Here is a 27,540-nt window from a genome sequence, read left to right on the forward strand (position 1 = left end):
GTATCATCTGCAAATTTGATTACCTCACTCGTCGTATTTCTTTCCAGATCATTTATAAATATATTGAAAAGTAAGGGTCCCAATACAGATCCCGGAGGCACTCCACTGCCCACTCCCTTCCACTGAGAAAATTGTCCATTTAATCCTACTCTCTGTTTCCTGTCTTTTAGCCAGTTTGTAATCCACGAAAGGACATCGCCACCTATCCCATGACTTTTTACTTTTCCTAGAAGCCTCTCATGAGGAACTTTGTCAAATGCCTTCTGAAAATCCAAGTACACTACATCTACCGGTTCACCTTTATCCACATGTTTATTAACTCCTTCAAAAATGTGAAGCAGATTTGTGAGGCAAGACTTGCCTCACAAATCTGGAGGTCCGGTTCAACACGGGACAAGACAGAGTTTTTCTACTAGAAGTTTGGATCCGGAGATTGATGTCTCAAGTGAGTCAGTTTATGAACACCATACGCCTGATGGTGTGGTCCTACCTACAGGTATTTGGTTTGTTGGCAGCTACCATGGAAGTGGTGCCATGTGCAAGGGCGCATATGCGTCCTCTTCAGCGCTCTCTGCTATCTCGTTGGAACCCGCAGTCTCAGGATTATGCGGTTCGGCTCCACTTGCCGATGGAAATCTGCTCCCGCCTCCAGTGGTGGTTGCAGGAGGATCATCTGAGAAAGGGAGTTCCTTTGTCCTCTCTGGCCTGGTTTGTACTCATGACAGATGCGAGTCTCCACAGTTGGGGGGGGGCTCATTGTCTGGAGTTAACGGCCCAGAGGTGATGGAATGGCGAAGAGTCCCGCTGGAACATCAATCACCTGGAGGCCTGGGCGGTATGGCTGGCATGCTTGCAGTTCAGTCACAGGCTGCGGCATCAAGCAGTTCCTGTGATGTTGGACAGCGCAATAACGGTGGCCTATATCAATTGCCAGGGAGGAACCAAGAGCCAGCAAGCGTCATAGGAAATAAGCCAGCTGATGGAATGGGTGGAAGATCATCTGCAGATGATCTCAGCCTCTCACATTGCAGAAAAAGAACACGTAAGAGCAGACCTTCTCAGCAGGGAGAGTCTAGACCCAGGAGAGTGGGTGCAGTCAGCCAAGGCGTTTCAGCGTATTGTGGATCGCTGGGATCTTCCGTTCCTAAACCTGCTGGCGACTACTCGAAATGCGAATGTTCCTCGCTTGTACAATCGCAGGAGAGATCTTTAGTCCCTGGGAATAGACGCTCTTGGACAGGTCTAACCGGAAGACAGATTGCTTTATGCCTTTCTTCCGTGGCCTTTGCTGGGCAGGATAATTTGCAAGATTGAAAGCCACAGGGGGCTTCTACTCCTGGTGGCGCCAGACTGACCCAGGCATCCGTAGTATGCGGATTTGTGATGACTCTTCGTGGAGGCCCCCCTTTCGTCTTCCGCCGCACATGGATCTGCTTCAGCAGGGACTGGTTCTTCACGAGAATCTGACTCTATTCTGTCTTACGGTTTGGCCCTTGAGAAGGCTCGCCTATTAAAGTGTGGTTATTCCTCTGCAGTGATTGCCACTTTACTCTGCGCTCGAAGTTCTCCACTTCCTTGACTTATAGGTGGGTTTGGAGAGTTTGAGGCCTGATGTGAGGAGCAGGTGTTCTCTCATTCAGTTAAGATCCTTCTCATTCTAGATTTTTGCAGGATGGATTGAATAAAGGACTGGCTTGAAGGTGCAGTTTGCAGCTCTTGCCTGTTTCAGAGGTCTGGTGAATGGTGTTTCCTTGTGGTCTCATCCTGATTTGGCCTGCTTTTTGAAGGGAGTGAAGCACCTTAGGCCTCCCTTGAGGTTACCAGTTCCATTGTGGAGTCTTAATTTGTACTTTGCTGGACTTTTTGGTGGGCCCTATGTTCTGACCACTGTGTAGCCTTTCCTTACGGTTGTTGACTTTGAAGACTGTTCCTGGTGCTATAAGTTTTGCTTGTCAGATTTCTGAGCTGCAAGCATTGTCTTGCTGGGAGCCGTTCCTTCGGGTGACTCTAGGGGCGTTACAGCTGCATACTGTTCCATCCTTCTTGCCCAAGGTAGTGTCAGACTCAGTTGAATAAGCCCATCTCCTTGCCATCCCTGGATAAGGTCAGGGATGTGGAGGAGTTTCGCCTTTTGTGTTCCTTAGATGCTAAGAGTCTTGTTGTGCGGTAACTGGAGTTCTCTGAGTCTTTGAAAGATGGATTGCCTGTTTGTTCTCCGTGGTGGGAGTAAGCAGGGCGCTCCAGCTTCAAGGGCTACCATAGCTCATTGGATTAAGGAGGTGGTCACAGCTGCATAGGTGGATGCTGGAAAGCCATTGCCTACAGGTTAGGGCTCATTCCATTAGGGCTCAAGCAGTGTCATGGGTGGAGGTTAGTCTGTTGTCTCCCATCGATATCTGCCAAGCTCCTTACACTTTTTCCAGGTTTTATTCTCTGGATGTGCAGGCCTGGGAGGATGCAGCCTTTGCACATGCAGTGTTGACTGGACTGTGGGCAGCCTCCCACCCTGTTGGGGAGTAGCTTTGGTGCATCCCACTGGTCCTGAGTCCATCTGTCTACACGCTAGGAATATTGGAGAAATTACTTATCTGATAATTTCATTTTCCTTAGTATAGACAGATGGACTCAGGACCAATGGGTATAGTGTACTCCTGATAGCAGTTGGAGACAGATCAGATTTCAATCTGATGTCAGCCCTAGTACATATACCCCTGCAGGAAGTGTAGACAGAAGGACTCAGCTTCCTGCCCTCGGCTGCCACATGAGTGTGTGAATAATCCTCCTGTGGGGCTCTGGGTCTAAGGGATTACTGGTAAGTGTTTATCCAGTCCCTAGCTTGGGGTACCTTGAATCGTATGTGAGTTGTTCTGGTTACCTGTTTTTAATCAAGTCTTTTACTAGTCTGTCCACAGTTGCTTTTGAAGAGAATACTGGCAGGGTGGGATCACACTGCAGGGTTATATATACTGTGACGTCAGTTTGCTCCGTCTCCATCTGCCGGCAGTGGAGCATAAACCCACTGGTCCTGAGTCCATCTCTCTACACTAAGGAAAATTAAATTATCAAGTAAGTAATGAGGGAGTATGACAGTAATTTCTCCATTCGGAAGCAATCTCAGGTCCTAGAAAGTAAGATTTAATTGTCATATATGCAAGTCATCCTTCGTCGGAATGTATTTCAAAGTTTGGACCATGCTGAGCTTAAAAAATTAAATATGAATCCTAAATCAAGTTGCATTCCTGAGAATCGGGTATCTTGAATATCGCTCAGACCCTAACACACACGGATTCCCATCACTGCTTCCGGAGAAATGAACCTTTACTGAATGCGTCTGTCCTGACCGGGATGGCAAGCTCCAAGAAAGCCGTTGCCTGCCGCTCTGTGCAGTCCTGCATACATCTGGTCTGCACGAGACAAATCACGACAACAGCAGTGACGTACAGGCTTGTGTAACAAATTCATTAACTTGTACCCAACCAGGCAGCCAAGCGAAGGCCAGCCCTGCCATAGCAGCTTCTGTCAGGCTCTGTACTTTTGTGTTACTTGTGGCTCCCGATTTCCACGGCAAGGAAATAAAAGAAGGGGGGATGCCGAGTAAGTGTCGCCCCCAGCTTCTCTTACTCTTAGGGAAGCCAAGGTACAAAAGTGCTTTTTCAGTTGCTGCTGTCCTACGGAGCAGGCGGGGCGAGGGGGCGCTGTGCCTGGCGCGTGAAACTGCGCTCAGCGAGAGCTTTGCCTGGGGGCCTTGAAATGCTGTGAAAGGCTCAGCGCTGGGGTCCGGGGAGGGGGCGACCTATGCCAAGAAGTCAAAAGGCGACCGAGACCGTAGGCTTTTCACGGCTGGAGAAAAAGGGCCGAGTTTTTCTACGACCCTTCCCCTCTCCAAAAAAAAAAAAAAAGTGTTTCTAAGGGACGTTGTGGTGTGGCTACAGAGATAGGACGTGGAAGCGTAAAAGCCGCAGGTCTTCTCCCTTACTCTGTCGGCGAGCAAGGGGCGTGTGGGCCACCTTTTTCACTGGACCGACCTGGCACCTCTGCGACTGGCCTTTGACAACGGGCACTCTGACAGGGTCATGCAGCATCTCTCTCGAAAACTGGTCCAAGAAGAATCGGGTTATTTATTTATAAACATCTGATAATCTGCCTCTTTGCTGGGCTGCTCTCAAAGCAGATTTACCGTAAGCGGTAAAGGACACAGAGTTAAGCCTTAGTGAAAAGAGAGATGGACCGAGTTACTTCAGAATCTCTTGCAGTTTGCACCTTGATCTTTATTTCTACGCAGCTAAGGCTTCTCCTCAAACTAAGAGAGCGGTTCCCCATTTCCAAAAACAGTTCTCTCTTCCATTTCCGGGGTCTCGTTATTTTTACATTTGCAAACAGCCAAAGCAGCTTTCCATATTCAAATAAATTACATGTTAAGTGAACTCACTGGCATCTTGCTGGTCATTTATTATAAAAACAGAGATGCTTTATGATCTTTGCTAGCTCTGCACTGCAGAAAGATACAGCCAAGGTCACGACGAGGCTGAGATACCGGAGAGGTTATGGGAAAACAAAACTTTGCTCAATCAGGCTGCGGTACTGAATGATCTCGCAATGAGAAAAGTAACTCTGGCCCATACTCAGTTCTCCCTGCCTGGCACGCTGTCTTCCAGAGGGACTGCGGAAACCCATGTGCCTTCACAGTGTGGGAGGGAGCCAGGTGGGTCTTATCTATTCTGCCCCGTTAGGCCTTTCTGGAAATCTCCCTTCTGTGGGAGAAGCCCTTTTGAAAACAGAGACCCCAATGGGGGAGGGTGTCAGCATCATGGGAGGGTAGACCTGCTACTGCATGCTCTCAATCGCTCTAAACAAGGTGACGAGTGACAAGACGAGCTCTGTATGAACAGCCACGCTTGGTTATCTGGGCTGGAGAATGTTTTTCAAGAAGTTTGGTTTTGAGATCAGTGTAGGTTTTATGATTCAGGGATCAGGTCATTAAAAATTGAGCATATTTAAGCTTACGCCTCCCTTCTAATGAGAGATGGAAGGCTTGGTACGTTATGTAAATTAGGTTTCTTTGGGATGCATCCTGTCTCAAGCTCTCAGGTGAGGATGGGTTTAGCACGGCAAGCATACATTCACACATTTCGGTTCACTCATGAACAAGGAAGATCCAAGGAAAGGACATTTAAGCTGTAGTGAAAATAAACTGCATGCATGTCAATGTTTAGTGCAGAGTTTGAGTAGTCATACCAGTCCTGGGACAAAATAAGGGTGCACATAGGAAAAAATGTTCTGTTTCATTTTATTTTGCTTATTTTGTTTCACTCTTCCATCTATATCGTTTTCATTCATTTCATTTTTAGCATGCACTAAGGGTGGTGGATGCATGGAAAACCCTCCCGGAAGAGGTAGTGAAGAATATTAAATAGCCAAAGAAGTCCCAAAACAAAATAAAAACCAAAACAGGCCTCCCTGAGGACATCCAACCCCCCTCCCACCCCACAAATCATCCCCAGAGCCCAGGCCTCCCCAGGCCTTTCAGATCCCCATGTCCACGTATAAAAATCTAGTCCAGAGTCCAGGCCTATCCAGCTGAGCTGGGCTCCTCTGACTCACTCCCCACCCATAAAACTTTTCCAGGTTCGGGGGCCTCCTGACCTTCACTTTCCCCATCCATGGCGTTGGCACGGTCCAGGGGGCAGGAGCGATTCCCGCTCACTTCTGTCCTGATGGCCTGCACTTTAAAAACGGTACTGGTGGCTCGCAGAATGGTGCCGAAGTGACATCACTCTGGAGTCTGTCTCGGCGACGGCCGGTGCCATTTTCTTGAACGGCCGCATGGAATGAACCAAAATACGGCCTCATTCGACCCGTTTGGTGCATTCGTTTTAAACACATGCATATCCTCAGTGAATAATTCTTATCTAGATCTTTATTCAAGAATCTAAGAGTATCCGTAAGAGGAAATATATGTAATGGTCACGCAAAACAATTTAACCTGACTTGGAGGACTTTGTACTTCTAAAAATATATAAAACTCCTCCAAGAATAAGAAAAAAGTAATCATCAGGTTATTTCTTCTTTAAAATGCGAGCAACGTTATCATTTGACCCGACATGGAATACTGCTAAATTCGGATACAGCTCATTCAGGCCGATGCAACAACGGTGCACGTAAAACGAGCGCTCGTGATCGAGTGCCGCTCTCCTAAGGCGCGCCAATCCACCTCTCCCGGGTAAGCGATTTAATATTAAAATGAGCTGCCGCGGTAAAAAGGAGGCGCCAGGGGAAACTGCGTCCCTAGCACCCCCTCGGCATCATGTACCCAGGAAAGGTGGCTGTGAGTAGCGGATTAGGAAATGGACACTCAATACGAGCATCCGTTTTCTCCCGCTGCCGGCACAATATACTAGGCCTGGACCTTGTGATACGGTGGGTGTATATTGAGCGCCCAGAAATGTATTTTTTTTGCGACTTTTTCTTTTTATATGATTCCGCTTTCCGCGGTCCCTCCTACTTAGTATTGTGATGATACTAGTAGGGGGAATTACAGAAAGCAGGAATTTCTGTTTCTTCCAATGAGCCCTTGAGCGCGGCAGACCTCTACGCCGGCATTGGCCGCGCAGGAAATTTTTTTGAATGACGGGGATTAGCCAATAGCTTCATCTACAAGTACTTTACAAGTGATGACTGCTATTAGCTATGCGTTCGATTGGACGCGTGTTTTGGACGCGCTAATCCCCATATTGCATCGGGGATTATGGACACGTGTCCAAAACATGCGTCCAGTTGCGTGTTAAGCCGTGCGCTGGCCACAGCGCCCGATATTCCATCAGCTTGATCATGTTTTTTTGACTTTCACAAACTTAAAATGGAGCTGTAGGCCTTCATATAATATCTTTGGGCCCTGGAAACCACCACATGTACTTTCTGAATCTTTAGCAAACATTTTAGTGCGTAGACCTCTACATTCAATTGTGTGTAGGTTGCAGCAAATAAAAAATAAATTTAGCAGTCTTACTACAGTGCAAAGCAGGCAGTTGCCTAGAGTGCCAACATTTATTTGGGGGTAGGGGGGATGGGAGTGATGCAGGAAAAGGTCAGAATCCCACTTTTAAGAAACTGACCAGAAGCATTTCTGAAACTTGCAGCCAGCGCTTCCTGGTTGCTGATCTCAGGCACTGCTAGATCAGCCATGACAACATCAAACATGATGGCCCATAAAATATTTAAAATGCTTGCAATGGCCCCTGGTGGTGCCCATCCCACCAGTAGGCAAAGAAGTCAGGAAGCCCAGAGCCTGGAGCTGTGATTAGGAGGTGGGGAGAGAAAGGGGAAAATGAATGCTGGCAAAGTGTCGGGAGGGAAGGGGAGAGAGGGCATACTGGCCAGGTTGGGGGGGGGGGGGGAGAGAAGGTGATGGGTGGGTGGGATGGCACGTGTATGTGCTGAGTGGATAGGTGGTGGTGGTGGTGACAGAGAGGAGTGGCGAGAGTATGCTGGATGGGGGGGTGGAGGGAGAGAGAAGGAGGTGGGTGAATGGGAGCGGTGAGCGCGTGGGAAGTGGAGTGAAGGAGAGAGAGTGCTGAGCGAGTGGCAGCGGAGTAGAGAGAGAAAGACTGGTATGATGAACAGGTGCCAGGACAGAGTGCTGGGCAGGTGGGGAGTGCAGCGTGAAGGTGGGATTGAGAGAGAGAGAGAGAGAGAGATGCTGGCACTGTGGAGTGAGGGTAAGGATTAAGGTGATGCTATTATGCTGCACAGGCAATGGAGGGGAGAGACAAGAAACTGCCGTGAGGGTATGAGAGAGAAGAGATGCTGAGCAGGGAGAGAGGGGGGGGGGGGTTGGTACTATGGGCAGGGGGCAAAAGGAGGAGGGATGCTGGGCAGAGGCTGAAGGAAGAGAGCAAGGGGCTAGTGTGCCAAAGCCGCTGGCACCAAAGAAGGGAAGCAAGTCAGAGGTGGGTGAGGGATGCAGCAGCCCTGCTACAGTGCAGGCAGTTAAAAAGCTGCACGTTTTCATACGCAGTCTGGGAACCCACAGGAGGCCATACGATTTTAGAAAGAAAGATCGAGGAGCTGGTGTATGCCCATCCTCAAGAGCTGCAAACAGGTCAGGGTATGAGCGTGTATGAGATATATTTGCATGCAATGGAGACAACGCATGCAATTCTATTTCAGGCATATTCATTGTGCAAAACCTGAAAACGGTACGTTGTTCTCAAGGGTGGCCACCCCTGCACAGAACCATTCAGTGTCACTCAGGGACCGATCGCAGGTTTTTACAGAAATCGGCATCGGGTTTGGGGGGGGGGGGGGGGGGGGGGAGGGGGAGGGGTTAAGCACTGTGTCCTTATGTAATACTTAGATCCTACTGAATGTTTAACGGTAGATTTTGGATACTGCTGGCCCAGTGGTCTGCGTCTTGCTTTTTATGACCTACCTTTTTTAAATAAGGAATATTAACAGATTGCAACATTTTCTGAACCATATGAGGAAAGGCCTGGTGTTCCTTCTCTGCTCGAATCAACTGGTCTTCTAGGAAAGAGACATGGTGTCTCACCACATCAACAAAAGCCTGAAGAGAAAAGGAAAGAGGATAATGTGATTAGGTCTTGTTGGCAGCACCGGAACTCATCATATTTATTTATTTACTTACTTAAAATCGTTTCTCTAACGCCTAACAGAAAATATCTTCCTAAGCGATTTGCAACATAATTCAAAACATAGGGCCAGATTTTGTAGCCTATGTGCGGGGGAAGATTTGTGCTCGCAACCCGCAACTCAACTCGGAGGGAACTTTCCTTCCGCCCCCCCCCCAACCTTCCCCTTCCTTCCCCTATCTAACCTGCCCCCCAGCCCTATCTAAATCCCCCCCCCCACAGCTTTTAGTATTTACACCTGTCTCCGAGTGCCGGCACACGATCCCCGGGCCCAGCGGCAGTGGCGAGGCCTCTGGCCACGCCCACGCCCCGCCCATTTTTTCAAGCCCCGGGGCATACGCGCATCCCGGGGCTTGTGCGCGTCACCGAGCCTATGCAAAATAAGCTCAGCACGCGCAGGAGGGGTTTTTAAAGGGTTGTGCGCGTACATTACGCGCGTAACCCTTTTAAAATCCGCCCCATAATACGCAAAATTACAAAACACATAGGATCAAAATACATAATCACATCCTCAGTTCTTCTGGGCAAATTTTTTAAATTCCTCTCTACCAGGACCTTCTATTTACTAAACAATTTGATTCATCAAGCAGGTTTTTAAAACTTTCCTGCATTTCAGAAGATCTACCTCTTCTCTCAGACTAAGTGGTAAGATGTTCCAGAGATTGGGAATCGTTCCGGTGAATGATCTTGCCTTCAGTCGAGCATGCTGGAACATTCTGACATCCTGAACCCTTTGCCTTTCTGGGACCTTAAACTTCTACTGGGTCTATACCAACTAAGACAATTCTTCAATTGTTGTGAACCAATTCCTTTCAGGGTTTTAAAAGCCAAAGTCAAATTCTTAAACTTACACCTAGATCTCACCAGTAACCCATGTAATCCCAGTAGTGGCAGCTCTGCGGGGGCTCTCCTGGAGCTTCCAGTTACTATGCGAGCCGCCATATTCTGAATAATCTGCAGCTTTCGGATAACTCTAACAGGCAATCCCAAGAATAAAGCATTGCAATAATCAATGTATGATAGAACTAAAGCGAAAACTACAGATCTCAATATCAGCACATCCAAAAATGGTCTAATTTGTTTAAGTAATTTGATTCTCAAATAACATTTCCTCACCAATAAAGAAATGTGTTTTTCTAAATTCAAGCTAAATCTAATTTTACTCCAAGAGAAAAATCCCAAGGGCCCAAGGATCTGGGTATCATCCGCTTAAATATACGTACGACACCCAGCTTTCCGAATACTCTCACCGATACTGCTCATAAAAATGTTAAACAGTATCGGTGAGATAGAGGAGCCCTGTGGTATTCCAACTCCCATCTCAGTCGCGACAGAAAAATTAGCCTGAAAAAACTCTACTTGTTTTCTCCCTGTCAAAAAATTTCCTCAACCACCAACACCTAATCATTTACAACATCTCATCAAACGCTGAAGAGAGATCTAACAAAACCGATATTGCCCCTTCTCCTTTATCAATTAATGGAAGAGCATCATCAAACAAAGAAACCAACAAGTTCAGCTGATTCTAAAAAATCTGAAATCTGTTTTATTACAGCTTTTTCCAGGACTTTAACCACAAATGGTAAAATCGAGATCAGCCTACAATTACTACATAATCTCGGGTCCAACTTTTCATCTTTCAACAAAGGGGAAGCTAATGGTATTTTACACTGAGCTGGGACAACATTCAGGGATAGCGATTTGTTAATCACTTTCTGCACACAAGACAGAACCCTGTCTGAACAGCCTGGGCAGGTGTCAGAGTAAAAATTAGAGGAGTTAATTTGAGAAACTGGTTGCTTTACTCCCAAAAGGGAAAGAGTCTTGAAATTGACTAATTTAGTCCTCGTATCATCATCAGTTATGCCTATGCGAACATCTTCAGAACATAAATCCCCTCCGTCCAACTGACTCATCAAAAGGTGCATCTTTTCTTTAAAAACTTTTGCAAAAAAGTGGCAATCTGGATTATCCTCAAGCAGCATTTTATCTTTCCTTGGTTTCTCAACTATTGTCTTCACCGTATTATAAATAACTTTAGGATTATGGAGCCGCCAGAGAGATTTTATTCATATAAAATCTTTTTTTTGCTAAAACAATCGCTTTAAAATATACGGAATTAGCATTTTGCCATATCTTTCTGTCTTCTAATCTAAAATTTCTCTGCCATTTTCTCTCAAGATGACGACACTTTCAAGATCAGCAGGTTCTGTGATCAACCATGGAGAAATCCCAAAACTCCCATTTAAATTCCTCTTTTTTTATTTCCACCCCTTCCTTTCCCATTGCCGATGTAACAAGACAACCCTCCCCTGATGCAAGGAATCAAGATCTTTGTCAGCCTCTCCTCCCCCAACAAAGCTCTACACATTCATCCACTGAAGCATAGAACATAGCAGGATCAATTTTTCCCCCATATACAGGAAACTTGAATCACGGCCTGTCTTATCCTATTACTTTCCTTGAGAATGTAAAGCTAAAGTTAATCAAAAAGTGATCTGTCCAGGGCAATTCTTTATTCCCATTAAATTTCAGATCACCCTGAAGCAGAATTTCAGAGGAACAAAAAATTGGATCTAATGAATGTCCCTCAACTTGAGTTGCTCCTACTACAACGCACAATTAAACTCTGGAATTTGTTGCCAGAGGATGTGGTCAGTGCAGTTAGTATAGCTGTGTTTAAAAAAGGATTGGATAAGTTCTTGGAGGAGAAGTCCATTACCTGCTATTAAGTTCACTTAGAGAATAACCACTGCCATTAGCAATGGTAACATGGGATAATTGCCAGGTTCTTATGGCCTGGATTGGCCACTGTAGGAAACAGGATGCTGGGCTTGATGGACCCTTGGTCTGACCCAGTATGGCATTTTCTTATGTTCTGTAAACCCCCTACATATCAAACATCTAGAAATTCTGAGAATTTAAAAGCAGATAAAAGATCTTTATGTAAACTGAAATCCCCTAGAATTACTAAATGCAAATATTTAGTAGCTAAGACTAACATGTTTTTCTGTAACCTCTTCCCCATGAGCCGCAACAAAATCTGGGGGGGGGGGGGAGGGGGGGGAGGGGGGGGGGACCCCACAGGTTCAGACAAGTCCAGTGTGAAAGTGATGCTCTCTGCACCAGGACTCGGGTCAGTAAATATAACCTGTAAATTACAGCTACTCCCCCTCCCCCGTTTCCCTTGTCTGTCGCTTCTGACCATTTCATATCCATTTGGACAAATTGGAGTTTTAAGGACCCTTGAGCTCTTGGAAAACCACGTCCCTGTTATAAATAAAATATCAATATTACCCTCTAGGATAATGTCGTGAACAAGCTGAGCGAGCGTCAATCAATGCGGCACTTAAAGGCCTCCTTCCAAACTCAGATTTCTCCAGAACATCAATATTAAACCCACTACCTCAACTGATATTAACCAAACATCTCTTATCAATAGGAATGAGACCCCCCCCCTCCCTTTTCTCCCGCGGCCTCCCCTTAGATTAGATCTACCCCTACCCCATAAAAGATCAATTAATTCTCTCGGTATAATCCCAAAGAGGCTCCTACCTACAGATTTTGCAAGGGCCATTAAAAAATAAATAAAGGCTTCTAGTGGGATAACAAAAAAAAAAACAAAACCTCCCCATCAAGAACTGGAATATCGACATTATCTTCTGATTTTGCTTAATTTCATGCAAATTAGTAGGCCATTTTACTTAACCTGGAACAGTGTTTTGGCAATACCACTAGAGGCAATCAGAACAATGTTGTTTTTAAATTCCAGACAACTCTCAAGCTTAAGCCTGAAGTGTTCAGAATCAGGACAATTAAATCCCCAAGGGTACAGCGTTCAACTGGTTCACTTCAGTCCTTTCAAGGCGCTTCTATTGTGAGGCAATGGGAAGGTCTGGAGAAAGGGGGGGGGAGAGGGGGGCAGGGTAATGGGGCGGAGCGGCAGGAGTGGAGAGTGCACAGCACAATGCTCGTGAGCTGCAGAAGAGTGCCTGTTGTAATCCATATATTTGCATATTCTGTACTCGAGAGAAAAAACACCAGGAAGCCAGAATCGGTGCATTGATGGTATTCATGTGAAAAGTTCTATTAAATGGATAGTTAACTAATATTGCATTCCCAGTAATTAAAAAAAAAAGACAACTGTGCAAAAAATATCATCAGTCAAGTGGCGGTGGTGGTATTATTACTGTCTGTTTGTGAAGCGTCTTCCATCCAAATGCAACTCTGACTCATTTTAGAATTTAATATAGAGCCACTGCTAAGATTGGTGGCCTGTGGCCTATGCAGGCTATTAGGAGGTAGTTTCCAAAGGGCATGGGCATTTCTAATAGTATAACCCACTTGTCAGCGAGTTCACTAAGGCAGGCAAAAAAAGCTGCAGTTTCTTAGTCAAGATGACACTAAGGACATCAGGGGCAAGACAGAGTGAAAAGAGAAGGCTTGTGCTCAAAACGTGAAACTGAGCTTACCTGCCCGTGCAATCAATCTAAGACCAGACGTTTGTCTTAGAAGAGGGTTCCTTACTGCTGCATCCATTTTATGCAGAAAGTTGCAGAGCAGTCTAGGATTTCAGCAGATCTCGTACTTCCCCGGCGGGGAAGGGACAAGCTGACATCACTGCACCGCTGCTGCTGCTGCCACCAAACACAATGGCTGCCCCCTCAGCAGCCACAGCAGCAGCGCCGGCTCAGTGCTGCTTGGATCTACAGCCTATTGCCAGCCATCAAGTAACTGCTTTCCCCTGCTGGCACAGAAAGCCTCTTTGAATTCTTTGTATAAAATGTTCCCTTTTAGCCTGTATCAAGTCACGAAGTCCTCCCGGACTTGCCAACTCAAGTTGTGGAACACTAGCGCCGCTCGCCCATTGCAGTGCTACAAAGTGGTGCTGGGAAAGTTTTACAGAATTAAAACTCTTTCAGTTGAAAGGGAAAAAAAAATGCAGGAGAATGCTCCATTTTTCCTTGCACCACCCCCCCCCCCTCCTCAGCTGAAAAGGAGAGCAGCAGCTGGAAAACCAGGCTCTCTCAGGAAACCACAGGAAGGGAAGGTGCAAAAAAACACAACGAGCAGGACAGATCCCTACGTGCAAGCGGAATACCTCATTTCGGCTACACTTGCAGAACAGGACGACCTTCACCAAATGCAGAACAGCTGATAGAAATTTTAAAAAACCCCTAGCAGCTCAGACTCCGTATGCAGTGCAAAGCTGGAAAACTGACTTTCGCCCCTTACCCCCCCCCCCCCCCCCCCTGACCGGCGCGAGCATACAGAGAGCTGCGCAGAGCCAAGCCAGCAGCGAGCACTTCCGGGATGGCCTGCCCTGGAGGAAACTGCAGATGGGCCAGGGCCTAGACGGCATGGCCCAGCCCGTTCAGGTGCCTATGCACGCGCATAAAGTTATACCTCCTCTTCGGAGGATGCGAGTTACTTGCATACGTTAAAAAAAAAATCTGAATGTATGCACGCAAGCGCCGTCTCTGACCCCCCTTCCCTGCCCAGTTCATGTAAAAGCGGGCATGCGACTGGGTCACGCGTGCACTTTTACACGCACTCATCCCCGGGCTATTTTAGAACAGTTATTTACGCATCTAAAAGTTGAGTTCTATGCACAGAAATGGCTTTGAATATGACCACCCCCCCCCCCCAAGATGCTAAAAGCCCTGCAGAATGACTCCCTGAACAGAAGGGAAAGATTCTGCATTAAGCCACACAGCGCTAACAGCCTTTCGCTGACTGAAAGCAACTTAAAACGTTGGCGTAGGGCCTACCTTTGGTCAAAACTTTACTCGCCATTCAAGACTATTTTATCATGAACCACGTTTCCTCTGAGTTAATGGCAGCTGACGTATGCCTTAAAGAAATAGAAAATGTGGGCTGGCTTCCTGTATGATGCAGGGGATCTGGGTTCACCTCCCCCATCCAACAGGGCTGGTTGTCATATCTGGGAACTCTCTGGATTTGGCCCAGAGACTCTGGAATTCTGGAGGATCCGCTGGGTCTCCGGGCCGACATCCAAAATCTTCAGGTGCTGCTTCCTGCAAAGACGACGCTGCAGGAGCCTCGCAGGCAGGAAGGAGGAGAGTCAGGCCGACACTAAGAAGGAGAAGAGAGGCAGCATCTGTCCCTGGGGTGCTCGGCTACTCAGCATTGCAGCGTCTGACCAAAGAAGCAGTCCTGTAGCAGGGCTGAAGCAGACTCCATCACGCAGCAGCCCCAGAAGAGGAGGCCTGGCAGCAGGGCCACCGAGGACTCCATCCGGCAGCAGCCCCAGAAGAGGAGACCAAGGCCCTGATTGAGTGAGTGAAAAAGAAATCTTGTGAGTGAGAGAGAGACAGCATGTGAGAGTGTGAGCCTGTGTGTGTGTGTGTGTGTGTGAGAAAGACAGCCAGCACGTGAGTGAGAGTGTGTGTGTATTAGGGATGTTCATTCATTTTTCAATTAGTTTCATTCATTGCAGCAGTACGCACATACTTCACGGATTTACAGTACGCATGTAAAGTGGACAGTATGTCCATATGATTATTAATGGATTAGGCACGTACCATCTGTTCTTACACGTGTACTATAAATCTGCGCGGTACATGTGTACTGTCGCAACGAATGAAATGAATGGAGCAATGGATGCACATCCCTAGTAAGTGTGAGAAAGAGAGCCAGCATGTGAGAGAAAGAACATGTGTGTGTTTGTGTGTGTGTGTGAGCGAGAGAAAGAGACAGACAGCATGTGAGAGAGAAAGAACGCGTGTGTGTGTGTGAGCGAGAGAAAGAGACAGACAGCATGTGAGAGAGAAAGAACGAGTGTGTGTGTGTGAGCGAGAGAAAGAGACAGACAGCATGTGAGAGAGAAAGAACGAGTGTGTGTGTGTGAGCGAGAGAAAGAGACAGCATGTGAGAGAGAAAGAACGTGTGTGTGTGTGTGAGCGAGAGAAAGAGACAGACAGCATGTGAGAGAGAAAGAACGTGTGTGTGTGTGAGCGAGAGAAAGAGACAGACAGCAGGTGAGAGAGAAAGAACGTGTGTGTGTGTGTGAGCGAGAGAAAGAGACAGACAGCATTGAGAGTGAGAGAGAGTGTGTGTGTGTGTGTGTGTGTGTGTATGAAAGCCTGTTAGGTAAAGTGGACCTTATGCTGAGAGGTGGCTGCTGTCGTCGGATGGGAAGCCTGTCTGGCCCAAGCTAGCAGCAGGTGGACGTACCCTGAGGTGGGACTGATAGGAGCTTCACCTATACCAACCATTTCCCCCGCAGCATGAGCCCTTGGGTTCTGATGGCCTGCAGGTCTTACGAGGGTCCCAGAGGTAGTTGAGAGTGCTAGAGTCTAAAATCAAATGAAAGTCGGGGCAGGCGGCAGACAATGAACGCCAGTAGACAAGCCAAGGTTTGGGGCAGGCAGCATACAGCAAATGTCGGGTCCAAAGCAGAGGATCAGGTCCAGGAAGCAGTCAGGAGGATCAGAACTAAGCAGAGACCAGTCCGGGGAATCAAGCCAAGGGAAAGAGAGAGAGAGAAGAAGCAGGGCAGGAATGGAAAAGGCAGGAGCCAAACCAGGACACACCTGCACAGCCCAGGAGCAGGAACACAGGCAGACCAGGAGACAAAAATAAAAACAGGCAGGGAGACTAGCAATATGCGCTGAGAGGCAGGAGACCTGTTGCCGAGGCAAGGGGCACCAGGAGGAGTGGGCGTAAAATACTGAATGCGGGGGACGTTATCCAAGGGGTGATTCCTGCTGGTTCCTGCCCAAGCGCATATATCATGCGCATACTTAAGCACGCACACACCTAAGGCATGTATCGATGACGTCCTGCCAATAGGAGGCAGCGCCTGAGGGCAGTGGGTTATAACAAAGACAGCAAGTGAGAGTGAGTGAGTGAGTGATAGAGAGTGTGTGTGTGTGTGTGTGTGTGTGTGTGAGAAATAGCCTGTGTGTATGAAAGAGAGACAGCATGTGAAAGTGAGAGCTTATGTGTGTGCGTATATGAATGTAAGAGTGTAAGAGTGTATGCAAGTGTGTAAGAGCGAGCAAGAGCCTGTGTGTGTCTGTTTGAGGGAGGAAGGGAAAAGACAGGGAGAGAGAGAAGAAATAGAAAGGGGGGGGGGGGGGGAAGAGACCCTGAAAAAGGAATTAGGAAAAGAGACGAAGAAGGGAAATGTGGAAAAAAAGAGAGCAGGACCAATAAATTAGAAAAATAAGATCAGACAACAAAGGTGAAAAAGAAAATAAAATTATTTTGAGGTTTACTAATTGGCATAGGCCATCTTTGGGAATGTGCATTATAGATTTGTATTTTGCTCTTCTTCAGTATTCCACTGTTCAGAGCTGGTTTCTCTGGATTCCATTTCAGTTTTGTCTGCATGTTTCTGTTTCTAGTTTGTAGTCCCTTATTCTGTATTTGGTAAGGTTTGATCTGTGTTCTGCGCGTGATTCTGAGGTGCACTATTTCTGCTTCACTTATTCTGTATCAGGTAAGGGTCTGTCTGTGTTCTATGTGTAGGACTGTAGCACTATTTCTGCTTCACTTATTCTGTATCAGGTAAGGGTCTGTCTGTGTTCTAGGTGTAGGACTGTAGCACTATTTCTGCTTCCCTTATTCTGTATCAGGTAAGGGTCTGCCTGTGTTCCATGTGCAGGACTGTAGCACTATTTCTGTTTCCCTTATTCTGTATCAGGTAAGGGTCTGTCTGTGTTCTATGTGCAGGACTGTAGCACTATTTCTGCTTCCCTTATTCTGTATCAGGTAAGGGTCTGTCTGTGTTCTATGTGTAGGACTGTAGCACTATTTCTGCTTCCCTTATTCTGTATCAGGTAAGGGTCTGTCTGTGTTCTATGTGCAGGACTGTAGCACTATTTCTGCTTCCCTTATTCTGTATCAGGTAAGGGTCTGTCTGTGTTCTATGTGCAGGACTGTAGCACTATTTCTGCTTCCCTTATTCTGTATCAGATAAGGGTCTGTCTGTGTTCTATGTGTAGGACTGTAGCACTATTTCTGCTTCCCTTATTCTGTATCAGGTAAGGGTCTGTCTGTGTTCTATGTGCAGGACTGTAGCACTATTTCTGCTTGCATGTAGTTTCTCTGTAGGGGTTCGTAGCAGTACAGCTTTTCTGTTTCCCCAGTAGGTGGAGAAGGTATCTTCGAAGGATACTAATGAAGCATTAGAGTAAGGGCATCCCAACAGAGAGATTCCAATAATAAGAAAAGTAGTCCAAGTACCTATATGTAAAGAATCACTTGAGCTAAAAGATTCCAATGTATCCCTGTCACCTGAAAAGCACACACTTTGAAGTGTTTGTATGCCAATGCCAGAGGTCTAAGAAGTAAGATGGGAGAATTAGAATGTATAGCAGTGAATGATGACATAGACTTAATTGGCATCTCAGAGACATGGTGGAAAGAGGATAACCAATGGGACAGTGCTATACCGGGGTACAAATTATATCACAATAACAGAGAGGAGCACCCGAGAGGTGGTGTGGTGCTTTATGTCCAGGATGACTTAGAGTCCAACAGGATAAACATCCTGCTTGAGACTAAATGCATAATTGAATCTTTATGGGTAGAAATCCCTTGTGTGTCGGGGAAGACTATAGTGATAGGAGTTTACTACCGTCCACCTGATCAAGATGGTGAGATGGACAGTGAAATGCTAAGAGAAATTAGGGAAGCTAACCAAATTGGTAGTGCAGTAATAATGGGAGATTTCAATTACCCCAAATATTGACTGGGCAAATGTATCATCGGGACATGCTAGAGAGATAAAGTTTCTGGATGGAATAAACGACAGTTTTATGGAGCAATTGCATCAGGAACCGATAAGAGAGGGAACAATTTTAGATCTAATTCTCAGTGGAGGACAGGATTTGGTGAGACAGGTAACGGTGGTAGGGTCGCTTGGCAATAGTGATCATAATATGATCAAATTTGAATTAATGACTGGAATGGAGTCAGTAAGCAAATCCACGGCTCTCGTGCTAAACTTTCAAAAGGGAAACTTTGATAAAATGAGAAAAATAGTAAAAAAAAAAAAAAAGAAAAAGAAAAATGAAAGGTGCTGCTATAAAGGTTAAGAGTGTGCAACAGACATGGACACTATTAAAAAATACCATCTTAGAAGTGCAGTCCAGATATATTTCATGCATTAAGAAAGGTGGAAGGAAGGCCAAACGATTGCCGGCATGGTCAAAAGGTGAGGTGAAAGAGGCTATTTTAGCCAAAAGATCTTCATTCAAAAATTGGAAGAAGGTTCCATCAGAAGAAAATAATATAAAGCATAAGCATTGACAAGTTAAATGTAAGACATTGATAAGACAGGCTAAGAGAGAATTTGAAAAGAAGTTGGCCGTACAGGCAAAAACTCATAATAAAACCCTTTTAAAATATATTTGAAGCAGAAAGCCTGTGAAGGAGTTGGTTGGACCATTAGATAGAGGGGTTAAAGGGGCACTTAGGGAAGATAAAGCCATTGTGGAAAGACTTAAATTCTTTGCTTTTGTGTTTTCTTAAGAGGATGTTGGGGAGATACCTGTTCCGGAAACAGTTTTCAATGGTGAAGATTCAGATGAACCGAATCAAATCACGGTGGGCCTGTAAGATGTAGTAGGCCAGATTGACAAACTGAAGAGTAGTAAATCACCTGGACTGGATGGTATACACCCCAGAGTTCTGAAGGAACTAAAAAATGAAATTTCAGACCTATTACACTTAATTTGTAACCTACCATTGAAATCATCCATTGTACCTGAAGATTGGAAGGTGGCCAATGTAACCCTGATATTTAAAAAGGGCTCCGGGGTGATCCAGGAAACTATAGACCGGTGAGCCTGACTTTAGTACTGGGAAAAATCGTGGAAACTGTTATAAAGAATAAAATTACAGAACATTTAGATAGACATGGTTTAACGGGACTCAGCTAGCTTAGATTTACTCAAGGGAAGTCTTGCCTCACAAATCTCCTACATTTTTTTGAAGAGATGAATAAACATGTGGATAAAGGTGAACCGGTAGATGTCATGTATTTGGATTTTCAGAAGGCGTTTGCAAAGTTCCTCATGAGAGGCTTCTAAGAAAACTAAAAAGTCATGGGATAGGTGGCAATGTCCTTTCATGGATTACAAACTGGTTAAAAGACAGGAAACAGAGTAGGATTAAATGGTCAATATTCTCAGTGGAAAAGGTAAACAGTGGAGTGTCTCAGGGATCTGTACTTGGATCGGTGCTTTTTAATATATTTATAAATGATCTGGACAGGGGTACAAGGAGTGAGGTGATCAAATTTGCAAATGACACAAAATTATGCAGAGCAGTTAAATCTCAAAAGGATTGTGATAAATTGCAAGAGGACCTTGTAAGGCTGGAAGATTAGTCATACAAATAGCAGATGAAATTTAATTTGGAAAAGTGTAAGTTGATGCATATAGGAAAAAAATAACCCTTGCTATAGTTACATGATGTTAGGCTCCAAATTAGGAGCTACCACCCAGGAAAGAGATCTAGGCGTCACAGTGGTAATACATTGAAATCATTGGCTCAGTGTGCTGCGGCAGTCAAAAAAGCAAACATATTGTTAGGAATTATCAGGAAGGGAATAGTGAATAAAATGGAGAATGTCATAATGCCTCTGTATCACGCCATGAATACTTTGTGCAATTCTGGTCACCACATCTCAAAAAAGATATAGTTGCACTGGAGAAAGTACAGAGAAGGGCTACCAAAATGATAAGGGGAATGGAACAACTCCCCTATGAGAAAAGACTAAAGAGGTTAGGGCTGTTCAGCTTGGAGAAGAGATGGCTAAGGGGGAATATGATAGAGGTTTACAAAATCATGAAAGGACTTGAACAGGCAAATGTAAATCAGTTATTTACTCTCTCAGACAATAAAAAGACTAGGGGGCACGCCATGAAGTTAGCAAGTAGCTCATTTAAACAAATCAGAGAAAATTCTCTCTCACTCAACACATAATTAAGCTCTGGAATTCACTGCCGGAGGATGTGGTTATGGAAGTTAGTGTAACTGGGTTTAAAAAGAGGTTTGGATATGTTCCTAGAGAAGTCCATAAACTGCTATTAATCAATAAACAATAGTAGCTTGCGATTTATTTATTGTTTGGGTACTTGCCAGGTTCTTGTGGCCTGGATTGGCCACTGCTGGAAACAGGATGCTGGGCTTGATGGATCCTTGGTCTGATCCAGTATGGCAATGTCTTAAGTGGTGTATTAGGTTCTGGGGCCTGGTATAATATTTGCATTGCTGCCTTTTTACAGATAAACTTGCTGCTGTTTGAGTCCTGAGAGTTAGTGGTATGTTATGGCAAGATTCTAGTGTCTTTTCTAATTTTTTTTTTTTTTTTTGCAGGGGTTTGTGTTACTTCACAAAGTGTTTGGCAGTGGAGGGCGTTCGATTTGCTGTTACTGAGATGAGTGCGGCTATGCAACAGCAGGAGAACTGAGTGAGTGTGCATGTGCAGGAGCGTCTGGGGATGAATGAGAGGGAGAGAGAACGTGGGTACACATGCTACTGCTGGCATGTAACCCCCCCTCTGCAACAATCTCAGGGGGACTGGAAATCAAAAGTTACCAGGTATGCTGGTTGGGCATATGCCAGGGAGGGAAGCTGGCTGTCACTACCGTGATTACCGCAACTGGCCCACCAGAGTGGGTGGAGACAGTGCTTCACATCCAATCCTGGGTCCACTAAAGATCGCCAGTCTATATGGAGGACGGCTGGGAAGGCAACGACCCACTGCGAGTTTAAGAGGAGAAATAGGAAATGTGACGTTGTACTACTGCCCTTGTATTACATAACTTCCTGCATTTCCTAACAGTGTTCTGAAAGACGTCAAGGAAACAAAGCGCCAGGCATTCAGCGCCACGTAGCCAGGTAAGTTCGGCCTAAGTGGCACCATTTCAATGACTGGCCATATTCAGCAGTCGCCACACGGCTGGATAATTATTTATCTGGCTAAATAGTTGGATAAGTGAGGGACGGGATGGGGACATTCTGGAGTGGAGCTACCTTTCTGGATAAGTTAGGCGATTAAGCCAGATCAGTTAGAAGAATAGCAGGTCTACAGGTTAAGCCTCCTACCATGGCAATCGCCCATGCTAAGGTCTAATGTAAGACATGAGCTAACTTTTGAAAAAATGCAAGCAAGGAGGTAGCTTTGCTAGTGCGACGTTTACTACCCTTAGCAGAAGGCTTGGAGATTACTACCCTTCACCAATAAGCTCTGATGCTTTTAATGCAACTGCCACATTGCTCCCCACTTCAATGGCAGGGGAAAAGGGGAATTGGATTCAGTCAACAACCACCAAGAGGGCACAGACTTCTACGGTCTGGGGTACTGATACGCAGACATAAGGGAAAAAGCACAGGACTGCTTCTACGGCCAAGTCCAGAAGGGAATTTTCAAGAAGGCTCCTCACCCAGTAAAACAATGTTGCGAGCTGCAATTTTTTATGGGTTGTCATAAAACTTGGGGATAACTGCACGGAGTGGCAGTTACTAACCTTAAGAGAAATATGGGGGTAGCCTGCACGGAGCGGCAGTTGCTGGGCAGACTGGATGGACCATTTGGTCCTTTTTCTGTCGTCATTACGGTTACTGTATCTGGCTAGATATTAGACAGCTGGATATACTTAGCGGCACGGCTGTGCAGCTGAATATCCCAGCCAGGTTAAGTGGATATGTTTATCTGGCTAACAGCTGAATTACCGACCCCGCAGTTCATACACTCTGTTTATTTCACGTTTGCACGGGACGACCTGCGCGCTCTAATGAGTCCTGCCTACCAACAGTACCAGGCTATCCCAGCTTGTGTTGCTTTCTGAAGAGAGGCAGTGAGGGTGGGGGTTTTGAAGCCCTGCAGTAGTGATGGTATCAGGGGGGCCCCCGACCCCAGCTCTGCGGCTGGAGCCCACCCCTGTGGTCACTGCAAATAAAGTCAGATTCCTCGATTCCCCATTTTCTGAGCTTCTTTCAAGCAAGTGACTTAACCAGCAGCTGCTCAAAATGAAATTGTGCAACAAGGGACCCCACGACCATGCAAATTATCTTGTGCAGTGCTGTGTACATTGCACCAACCTCTAAATAGTATTATTTATTTGAGTATCAGGATATTACATGGAATCTAGGTGCCTCCCCCCTCCAACACCTGACTGGGCATGGAGGGGCACTGTCTTAAAGGCTTATCTTTCTTGCGAGTTAAGCCAGTGGCCAAGGCTTGCTAGGGAGCAATAAAAAAATAAAAAAATAACAAATAAAAACCCTTCAACAATTTCATCAAGTGACAAACCTCTAATTTATCCACTCTGGTATATATGCTGCGGATTTCTGCTATCTTGGCTTGAATTTCTGGACTCTCTTCTCCTAGGAGCTGGGACGTCTGGTTTCTGATCTGTATGAAAGAAAAGCAGTCAGGCAATTACATTTTGCCAAAAAAAAAAAACCAAGATAGACACCTGCAAAATAAACTACCAGAAGTGATAAAGAAGTTACAAACTAAATAAAAAAAAAAAACCAGAAAGTAAACAGAAGACCCCCCTGGAAACAGAGATAGAAGCAGGCCCCCTGGTTCAGAACCTGGTACTACACGCCTGGGTTCGGATTCCCCACCTGTTGCGGCTGATCGGACCTCAGCACGCTGTGAAGCTGAGGCCTGGAGAGGGAGGGAAGGTGGCCCTCACCAGCCCGTGGTCTGGCAAATTTCCCCAGAGCCGATGGGGCACGAGGACCTCTGGGGAGAAAAGGGGACGAAGACCAGGGAATAAGGGAGGGAGTAAAAGCCCAGAGGAGCAAACAGCATTGCACTGCACCAGGACAGCAAAGGCCTTGAGTGAGCGCGCGCACACACGCACACCCACACACATACTCTCACCCACACACACCCACCCACACCCACACACTCTCACCCACACACACACTCTCACCCACACACACCCACCCACACACCCACCCACACCCACCCCCACACCCACCCACACACATACTCTCACCCACACACATCCACCCACACACATACTCTCACCCACACACATACTCTCACCCACACACATACTCTCACCCACACACATACTCTCACCCACACACATACTCTCTTGCCAAATGCAAGCCGCAGCGATGCAGCTTAAATAAGCCCAGGGAGGCCAAAGGTGATTCACTTGCATAAGCTGGGGGGGGGGGGTTCTCTGAAAATGGCTCCCCCTAAAAATGCTGCCAGCAGTCCCGAGCATTGCTCCTCCACGTGTGCAGTTCTAGTGGCGCTGAGAAGGAAGGGTTTGCGGGAGCGCGTTTAGGTCAGGGGGAGGGGGCGGGAAAAGCGCACACGGTGATGGCGTTTTTGAACCCACGTGCGGACTTTTCCAGCGCTATTCCACCCCCGCAGGTGCGAGCGACCGTACGCGCTCCCTCCCTACCCGTGGCTATCGCAGGTACTTTCAGTTTAGAGAACGGGTGGAAAGCCAGAGGTAAGAGGTGTGCGTGTGAGCATGTGGACAACCGGCCACAGAGAGCGCAGCTACTATGTGGAAACTTAGCGCGTTTCGTAACGCGGCGTACTGAGTTTCTATGCTTACAGTTTGGGAAACAAAACTAATCATTTTTAGCATATTAACACTGCTTGCCTCTAGCTCTAAAACCTCTCTCCTTTAGCCCAGACAGTAGTGCTAGGGAGAAGGCAGGGCGATGAGCGGAACCAGAATAGCCTGGGCAGGCTGGATGAGCCAGGTGGTCTTTATCTGCCAACATTCGTTAGGTCACGTTCCCTCGGCTGATAGTGTAAAATGAGTTTGGATGAAATGGTCTGATGTGTAGTGTTACAATGCAGGACAGCCCATTCCAAGGAGGAAACAAATAATGTCAAATGTTTGAATCGCAGTGCATTGTAATCAGTAGTTTGGGGGTTGGATTCCTTCTGGGTTCTTTTCTCCCAGCTGGGCCTGCCAGGGAAGTGCCCCTGGAGAGCGAGAAACTTTGCAGGAGAGGGCGGAGAACAGTTCCTGCCACATGCCAGGCCCCCAGAATAAAATTCTTTTGAATTAAACTTTCTCTTAAAAAAGAAATACTGAACGGCGCATATTTGAAGGGAGTAGATCTCCGGGTGCTGGATTCCACCAGAGCAAAAATACGGCCAGAAAAACCTTTGTCATGCATTCACCAAGCAAATGAAAACCAGCTTTTCCCTGCGTCGTCATGCTGTTGAAAGACGAGACACATGGTTGCATGGAACAAAGTGAACACAAACACACACACACACACATACGTACACTATTGCTTCTGGACAGGACATGCTTTTTACATGATCTCCTTCTGCGTTTAGAATGTAAGGGGAATGCAGGTAAGCAGGCTTCATAACAAAGCCCCAGTCTAGTGTTCCTTCAGCCTGGCAGGAGGCTCCCTCACCAGCATGCTCCATTCTCCTCACTGCACTGCAGTGGGAAGCCACGGGGGCGTCGTGAGAATTGTGCACTTCAGCTGGAAACTCAGCCGTAGCAGAAGCTGAGCTATGAGCTTCCCCGGTAGCAGGCTAACAGCTTGGTGCACAAACACCCCCACTAGTGGCAAGTGGAGGAATAGCGACCGTCCTCCATGTTCCAACCGGGAGAGAGGAATGCCTTCCAAGATGGCAGCCAGAGTGAAGCACTGCCTGTACTAGTGCTGCCCCTGCTGACTCGCACGCTGCCCTCCCTCCCCCTCCCATCCATTATTAAACAGCCTACCAGAGGGAACAGTCACTTCCACCTGCATGCATGGCAGCTCAATGTTAACTGCAGCTCAAGGTACAATTTTTCAGATCTGACAAATTTAATTTGCTAGTGCCTCATCCGATGCCTTTTTTTTGGATTGTGTGCACAGAATCTGATAATCTAGTAAATAGAAAGTTGTTTTCTTCACATACCAATGACTCAATATTCTATCACATAATTAGATAAAAACATATGCTAATTAAACATATGCAGTTTGGGATATATATTCTTTATTTTTAAGGAAATATCCATTATAGATAAGTAACAGCAATAAAAAGAACTGTCTTGCACAGTGCTGTGGTCACTGATGGCACTCTAAATAAGTGATTATTGTCCTGTATTTTGTTCACAACTTTCCAATTAACTCATTCAAAGCTAAGATATATCCCTGATGTTATGCTGTAAATCAGAGGTACACAAATTCAGTCCTCAAGAGCCAGAAACAAGTCAAGCTGTCAGAATTTCCAGCATGAATATGCGTGAGATCTATCTGCATGCACTGCCTTGACTGTAGGCCAATTCACCTCATGCACATTCATGTTGGATATCCTGAAAACCCGACAGGATTGTGGCCCTTAAGCACCAGACTTCAGGGCCCTTGTTATAAATGCAGTCAGACTGACCTGATTGCTCCTTTTTTTCTACGTCACAGCTGGACACATATCTTACACTTGAAGAGGTTTAGACTAACTCAGACCCCCAAAGGGAAACAAGAAACACTCACAACCAATAATGTTGTCCTCAGCAGGGGATGAGTCTGGTGTATACTGTGCTCATTATGTTTTGACATATAGACAGCACCGCAAAGGCAATTGCAGAATATGATTTTTGCAAAGCAAAAGGCTTTCAGGAAGAGGAAGGTAAAAGGTCATTAAACTGTATAATTATCACTGCTCACAGGGCTGGGCCCTAGTTAGGCAGCACAACGGATGCTCAGGCTACAGATCAGAACTACTCCCTACTCGTGTGATGGGGAACAAGACATTTAACCTCCCCTACTCAAGTAAGCCCTTTGGTGAAGGGACCCGGTTAACCTGTAAATCCTTGCCCAGTAATGTGCACACAGATTGACACTATGCAAAGGATAAACAGAATTCTCAACGACGAGAGATGTGCACAAGATGTGCGAGAGGCCCAGGAAGCAAAAAGCCAGCAGGATTACAGACGGCGAGCAGCCCTTAAAGCTATAAACCAAAGCACGGAAGCAGTTAAAGATGAAGTGCAGGAATTCTTTAGAACGCGGAAGAGCCGCTAGGCCAGAAAGGTGGAGCGACACCCGTAATCTCCCTATTCTGCAATGTGATAATCTAAAATGGGTCTAATATGTTCAACAGGGACTTTTGGAGGATCCTCCACAGCAAAGGGCTAAAATGACCTGAGAAAAGCTGCAACAAAATGATCTGCAGAGTGACAGGAACAAGCAAGACAGACTCCAGCTGATTCAAGCCATACTGTGTCTGCTGTGTACAGTACAGTGATTTCCAAGCAATCTGGTAATTACATTTGATCTGGGAAGATACCTGGTAACTTCAGCTAATTAGAAAACTAAAAGGAAAGTATTAGAAGGCTTGCAAATTAACCCTGGATGCCAGAAAACGCATTCTGTCTGCAGAGTTTTCTTAGCAAAGATCCACGTCCTCAGCGAGGGAGAGATAATCCTGCGGCCAGCAGGAAAATCCTCCACAGTCGTGAGCCATCAATACTCCTGTTCCGCGCAGCACATTACAAAGGTGCCACACTGAGACCCCGATGTTACATCATCCACCAACTCCAGTTATCCAAACCCTTCCAAAGGTGCTGAGCTGCGAGTGTAGTGTGGGGGCCCTCACGGGATCTCCCACAACCTCACTCGCACCAGTACCACAGCCGTACCACGCTAGACCTCAGCTACGTCATTTGTGTTTTCGCTTCCAGTGAGCTAAAGGTGGGAACGCATCCTTTTGACAAAAATCTCTAGCGCTATGCGAAAGTGTGCCAAAACCCCAGGCGAAACTCTGTGGGCTCTGTTAACATTTCTCTAATAACTACAGAATACTTTAGCCAAAGGGGATGCATAACCCATCACTCGTTTTTGCCCTTCCGGTAAGCAGGCAACCCCTGAATCGAAGAGTTAAGTGCGGAACACTAGGTTTTGGGGTTTTTGGGTTTTT

The 27,540-nt window shown here is 46.2% G+C and overlaps 1 protein-coding gene across 4 annotated transcripts in view; it reads right to left on the reverse strand.

Moving 5' to 3' along the window:
• Positions 1-27,540, reverse strand: part of BCAS4 (breast carcinoma amplified sequence 4) — a 75,520-nt gene that overhangs the window by 37,884 nt on the left and 10,096 nt on the right. For all 4 annotated transcript variants that reach the window (XM_029613593.1, XM_029613592.1, XM_029613595.1 and 1 more), the window contains exons 4-5: positions 22,942-23,043; positions 8,429-8,563 (exon numbers count right to left, since the gene is read on the reverse strand). In XM_029613593.1, coding sequence (XP_029469453.1) covers positions 8,429-8,563; positions 22,942-23,043 — 237 coding nt within the window. The remainder of the gene's footprint in view (positions 1-8,428; positions 8,564-22,941; positions 23,044-27,540) is intronic.

Source organism: Rhinatrema bivittatum, chromosome 8 (genome assembly GCF_901001135.1).
Source record: "Rhinatrema bivittatum chromosome 8, aRhiBiv1.1, whole genome shotgun sequence".
NCBI lineage: Eukaryota > Metazoa > Chordata > Amphibia > Gymnophiona > Rhinatrematidae > Rhinatrema > Rhinatrema bivittatum.